At 37.4% G+C, this 6,187-nt stretch overlaps 1 protein-coding gene across 1 annotated transcript; it reads right to left on the bottom strand.

Moving 5' to 3' along the window:
- Positions 1 to 4,915: 4,915 nt before the first annotated feature.
- On the bottom strand, positions 4,916 to 5,591 carry LOC149180527 (uncharacterized). Its single transcript, XM_089418187.1, has 3 exons — positions 5,426 to 5,591; positions 5,262 to 5,338; positions 4,916 to 5,129 (listed from the first exon to the last, which is right to left on the bottom strand). The coding sequence occupies exons 1-3, from the start codon at positions 5,472 to 5,474 to the stop codon at positions 4,923 to 4,925; spliced, it is 333 nt and encodes a 110-aa protein (XP_089274313.1). The 5' UTR covers positions 5,475 to 5,591; the 3' UTR covers positions 4,916 to 4,922.
- Positions 5,592 to 6,187: the final 596 nt, after the last annotated feature.

The raw sequence follows: 6,187 nt of genomic DNA, 5'->3' as shown, positions 1-6,187 counted from the left end.
TTAGATTTAGATTTTTCCTTTTGAACTCTGGGAAAAATTCTCATTGGGAGGAAAGCTGGTAACTTATATGGTGGAAGCTCGCACCCATAAATTCTGATTTTTGTAAAATTCTGATATAGATACCAGTTTCCGCCACTCTGGCCTGCCCACTCAAGTGTAGAATTATTTTGATTTCTGGTGAAACCCTTGGAACTACATTAGTATTAAGAGGACATACTGAAATATAAAGAAACTGATCAACAAAGTCACTTAGATGACATTCCTCTACATTATTCCTCACTAATGAAGTAGAGTGGATGATAGAATTTTGGTTTCCCTACATATCCTGCTTTTAGAGTGGCATCCTAGATATTTCTAATTGATGATACAAAAAATAAATAAACCAGAATTTATTGATGCTTGAAGGCTCTTTGATTTCCAAACCTTAAGAATTGCTCATGAATATTGTTTGAAATAAACTGGCTGAAATCAAATAGAAGGGTAGGTTTCTTCCCGGATGAAAATACTAACAGAAAACCTAAAATATCTTCATAAACCAATTCAACACTTGGATATCCTAACACGAACACAACATGGAAATAACTTGATGAAATTTTAGGAAATATTGAAGAAGGGTATGGAGTATTTTGACGAGGAATTTCAAATCCTAGCGGAATAAAAGACTGGAAAATGAATTCCCTTTGCTGGAATGCGAGTCTCTGATAAATTTCTACTAAGGTTTAAACTTAAAAGGGATGTAGAGAATTAGGGACAATTGAATGCGGAGCCCGAGAATAGATTTAGGGATTATGTAGAAAAGGCGTTCACCATTGGCAACTGTAATCACTTTTTTTGCTGGGCAAATATCTGTCAACACACCAGACCAGGTCACAAATTCAGAAAAATGGTATGTTTAAGGAAAAACAAATTATGGTAACATGGATTCCCATAAAGTGAGCTCATCACTATTATCTTCAAAAACCTGATAGACCCAATTATGTATCTCATATAGATCAAAATCACATTTGGTCTCTACAATTTTAGCATCTAAATCTATCAGAGGCATTTCAAATCTTTGGAATGGAAGAACACTTGTGTGTATTTTTCCTGTCTGAGTACTCATTTTGAAATAACATGAGACGAATTGGGAATCAAACTTAATATATGAACAAATGTTGAAAGTTCTGTACATAAAATTGTCTGCTCAATTTGATGTGAATAATAATTATACGGGAAATGGAGAGAAATGACGGGAAAGAATAGGTGGTGGCGGGAGAGGTTTATAAAAACAATGCAGGAAAGGAAATAGAGTCAAATGATTAACATGTTTTATTTACCATTTATAAACAATAAATACACTTGGCGGTAACTACACTTGGCGGTAACTATTTGTAATAAGTTCTGGCTCCATCCAATCCCATGTATCAAGATATTTATATTTTCTTAATATAATATATTATGTTTTTTTTTAGAGAAAAAAAATTATTGTAATAAGCTAGAGGTAGAGGTGGTTTGCGGGGGGCGTGTGCACAATTCACCAGCGCAGGACACAGCAGGACACATCAATTTCATGTCTTCAGAAAAACCACCGATTGCGCACTCCCGCCTTCCGTTAACTATCGAGCCCATAATTCATTAGGTATTCTCCATCGATTGATGAAGGTAGATATAATTCATTAGGTATCCTCCATCGATTGATGAAGGTAGATATAATTCATTAGGTATCCTCCATCGATTGATGAAGGTAGATATAATTCATTAGGTATTCTCCATCGATTGATCAAGGTAGATATAATTCATTAGGTATTCTCCATCGATTGATCAAGGTAGATAAAATCACCGCTGTTGAAAACTATACGGTTTTTAATTGCGGCACGATGAGACAATTATTCACAAAATATAAAAATAAATAAAATTTTCATATTTGATTACAAAGTAAATAAAATAAAATATGTTTAACCTTTTTAATGAAAATTCAAGAATTTTTATATTTTTAACCTTTTTAATGAAAATTCAAGATTTTTTACTGTAACAAGAAAATGTTACAGCAAGACCCATCTGTCTTTATCTTTTATTTTTTATTAAATTTGGTCCAACTCCAACGCTAGGATATACCTCTAATTAATTTCAATTTGAGTCAAATTTAACAACTATTCCTTCATGATTCTCTTCATCTACCTATTAACCCTTCACTCCTTTTAACCTAGTCCTACGCTCTCATTTTTCAAAGAAAGGTTTGTGTTTGTAATAATCTCTCACTAGAAAATTACATTGAAAAAATATTTCAACATAATCTCTCACTAGAAAAATATTCATTTTCATCCTAATTTCTTCTCCCGCAATTCAACAAGCCACCACAATGGTTTAGGCACCGAACTTGCACTGGACTGACTTTGTAAAAGAAGGGAAGGGAAGGGATGGGATGGGATTGGAGAGGTCTGTGAGCCTTTGCAGCCTCATCTGATCTGATGGATGATGATGCACGGGAACGGGAAGATTGTTTACACTAACCACGTGTCCACTTAAATTCCATATTGAATTTGTGAATGGTTTAAATCGTTCCACCACGTGTCCACTTAAATTCCATATTGAATTTGTGAATGGTTTAAATCGTTCCATGCCAAATCACGATCCTAATCATAATTACGGTTTTAGTGGAAGTTTAATTAATGACCTTCGGGATTTGGATTTTACTCCTACTATTTCTTTCTTTCTTGGCATGCATGCTACACTTGTCTTTCTTCTCAAATAATTCAACCAACCACACTTGTTGATTTCGTCCAACTCTATTCAATTCATGAACGAACATAATATAATATATAGGCTAGGCTCGGCTCCATTTGTCTTACAATGGAAGTTTGACCTAGCCTCCTGCCTTCTATTAAGAAACAACAACAGTTACAGATGAAGATTGGTAACGCTTCTTTTAAAAAGCTCCTCGTCATTCATTCAAATACTAGTATACTTTTTCGTTTATTATGTACAACTTTCTCTTCATTCAAATACTACTATATGCAAGTTTGCGTACCTGGTGGAAGCTTATTTGTATCATTACTGCAAGAGAGATTGTGATGACCCCGTAAAATGTAATTATTTAAAGTTGCTATGGTAAAAACTGAATGACATTAAGAGACTTATTTTCTTTTATGAGTAATCTGTTAATTTTGAATATGCATTAAAATAATGTTAAAGAATTACTCAGAAAATGATTGGGCTCCCAAAAGGGAACTGGGAAAGAAAAGGAAGTAGTTAATTAAACTGAAAATAACCACCTTCCCAAATTGGAGGGATTTTCCAGGAAAAGGAAAAAGAGGGTGGACAGAATGCTGTGCTGTGAGGACAGACAGAAAAGAAAAAGGAAAAATACCTTGTTTTGGACTAAGTCTGGTAGTGACCAGATAGTCAAGCACTAGGTGCTGTTGTCTTACTGAGGATTGGGATCCGGTAGGCAGAAGCTTGGGGGGAGACTCAGGTCTTGAAGGACAAGTCTCACGGATGGGTGGATAACGAGCTTGACACAGGAATTTGCGGAAGAAGTGCTGAAAAACTTTCCCTACGAGCAGGAGACCAGGTAAGTACCAAAACCTGAGGCATTGCTAATGTTTGCATAGAATGGGTAGCTTAGAATACCTGCAGCTACTGTGTATTATCCTAGAACAGAAACCCTATAAGTGTTATTAATATCTAGAATAACTGTGAATAGGGGAATGACAGAAATGCATGCCCTCATGTCAATTAGATAATTGTACAACTTCGTATACCTGTAGCAAGAAGGGTTATTTATTATTACTACAGTATGAAATGATAGCGGGGGTTAGGGTTTGTATTTGCAGGGCCGAGTATCCTGCGAGGAGAAATAAATCTTGAAACGGAAATTTATATCCTGTTACATAACAATTCAAGAAGACTAAGCACCTTATCTGACACGTTATATGGTAACGTATAACCTGAAGTAGGGTCATGGTTAACCTCGGTATCGCAAGGTCTGAAGAAGAATAGAAAGTGGTAAGAGAAAACTTATATGAGAAGAGGAGTAGGTCCGTGGCAGGAGAACCCTTGCGGCAGGCGCAAGCCTGAAGCCGCCACCACCAGCTCCCATGGACTAGTACTGGTTGGAAGGCACAGCTTAGCCTCATGCGTGAACTTAACTTAAAAACCAAAAAAAAACAGAGGAATCGATAAGCAGAGGAATCGATAAGCAAAGGTATTGATAGAAAATGAAATAGACGACTCTGAGATATCTTCTGAGTTTAATAACATTAGCATATTTAACAGTAAATCGAGTTATCTCTATCGTGTACGCCGAAGGCGTTACTGCCTATAAAAGGGATGCAAAATCTATCTACACAGTAAGGGAAAAACTCTGTTATGACAGAGGAACAACATTTAATCAACTACGAATTCGTATCAGAGAATTACAGTATATTGTAACAGAAAATTATAGTAGACAGTATAACAATCATAACCAAAGATTTCAGAGCAAAACGGTATATGGTGATCTGTAACTACATTGTGACAGTAAAATAATCAATAGAGAATATAACCATAAATCTGTAAGACCCAGGAGTCTCTTTTCCTCATTCTTCGCCGAGTTCGGCCAGACATCTATGGAATGAGATGCAGGCGCGAACCCTAGCGGGACCATCGAAGATGGTTGGGAAGCGGCGTTGCCGTCATGCCCGAAACCCTCTCTAAAACCATAGATATTGCAAATAAAATTCAGAGCATATATTTAAATAACAAATGGCAAAGTTTAAGCTTAAACCCTCACGGAAAATCTTACACAAAGAACGATAGTAATCATAACGAAGTTTAACATTGCTTCGATATACGGAAGGCGGAGCCTAGCAATAAACCATATAAGATAACCATATTCTGTATTAGTCAAGGAACTGTCAAACATATGGGTTTTGACCCAGATCCATTAAATCGGCAGAAAAACATTAAGTGTTACATGTAATCACAGGTATAATGTTACATGGTGAAACAATGTTCCAAAAATTACAAAGGCAGTAGTCGAATAGATCTGTCTCATGAACGAGAGAGTTCGACCCAGAACCTGCCGTAGACAAAGATATTATGAACCTAGCTTCCAAATAATCAAACCCCAATGGGTATGGCCCGGAAGTTAGAAGGCTGAGTATCGCCATCTGCGCCAACCGTGGAGGAGTAAGGTGGCGGAAATTTATAATCATCACAACAGTAACCCTCCGACCAAATACAATCAAAAACTGTAACTAGAAGTTTACGCTATGAGTTGGGATTCGAAATCAAAAGGGTACCTGTACATGTTCAACATAATGGCAACAACGAACAGCATGGATCGCTGAAGGAGCCACGGCAGCGGATTCCTCACTACCTGCCATTCAAAGAGAGAGTTACACTGTGCGTTCATCAATAAACCCAAGATTACAATGCAAATCGTTTGAACAAGTGTAAACCTTACCCAGCCAGATTTGCAGACTCGGAGCGGTAAAAGCATGACGAGCTCGCATGCGGATCGAGAGTGACAGATGAGAACCAGTGCGGAAACTGTGGAGCAAACGCCCTGTGATAACGGGGTATTGCACCGAGCCCTGGAGCGCCAAGCAGATGCAGCAAAACCCCGACGAACTCGGAATACCATTCTTATAAACGCCAAACCATAACCCTGCGACGTGGAATAATCTCCACCCTCGATCATCCTCATAGCCTCCTTGCCGTAGATCTTGGCGGTATTGCCAAAGTATTGAAGGCGGGAAAGTGCCGGCCTGTGGTGCCATGGCCGATCACGTGATCAGGCCAGTGGCTATAAATGCTAATCCAGGTGTAAAGTGGAGAAGCTGCCAGCATATATGTGGTGGTTGGGTCTTACTACCCTTACAAATACAAATTAATAACCATCCTTGCATTGCATCGAGGTAATACCAGCTCATACGGTATGAAACAATTAAACCATATAATAAGTTAAATGTTGGTGCCGTGATGGTGTCATATCAACATACATTATATCTGACTGTGTATGCTTTTAAATAAGGATGGTGTAGTCGCTATATGTAAAATTTTTGTTATATATTAAAATACAAGTGAGAGGTATGTGACAGAGATAGATCGATCGATTACTATGGTCATGCGTTCGCAAAGCCCTTATGGGTCAGTAATAAAGTTCGATTTAAATTCTCTTATCATATTCTTAAAGGAAATTTTATATTGAACTCATAATGGTTAT

The sequence above is a fragment of the Pinus tabuliformis genome, chromosome 3_2, assembly GCF_031772625.1.
Source record: "Pinus tabuliformis cultivar Carrire ecotype Pingquan chromosome 3_2, CPIR1, whole genome shotgun sequence".
In the NCBI taxonomy this organism is placed as follows: domain Eukaryota; kingdom Viridiplantae; phylum Streptophyta; class Pinopsida; order Pinales; family Pinaceae; genus Pinus; species Pinus tabuliformis.
Note: the sequence above shows the minus strand (reverse complement) of the source record. Positions and strands in the feature narration are given on the sequence as shown.

What these genes read in the sequence shown, in the direction of transcription:
- LOC149180527 (XM_089418187.1), bottom strand. Translation starts at nt 5,474, where the DNA reads ATGCGAGCTCGTCATGCTTTTACCGCTCCGAGTCTGCAAATCTGGCTG. An exon ending in GAGTCTGCAAATCTGGCTGG is followed by an intron (nt 5,339 to 5,425) that starts GTAAGGTTTACA and finishes TTTGAATGGCAG; the next exon opens with GTAGTGAGGAATCCGCTGCC. An exon ending in ATTATGTTGAACATGTACAG is followed by an intron (nt 5,130 to 5,261) that starts GTACCCTTTTGA and finishes CGGTTGGCGCAG; the next exon opens with ATGGCGATACTCAGCCTTCT.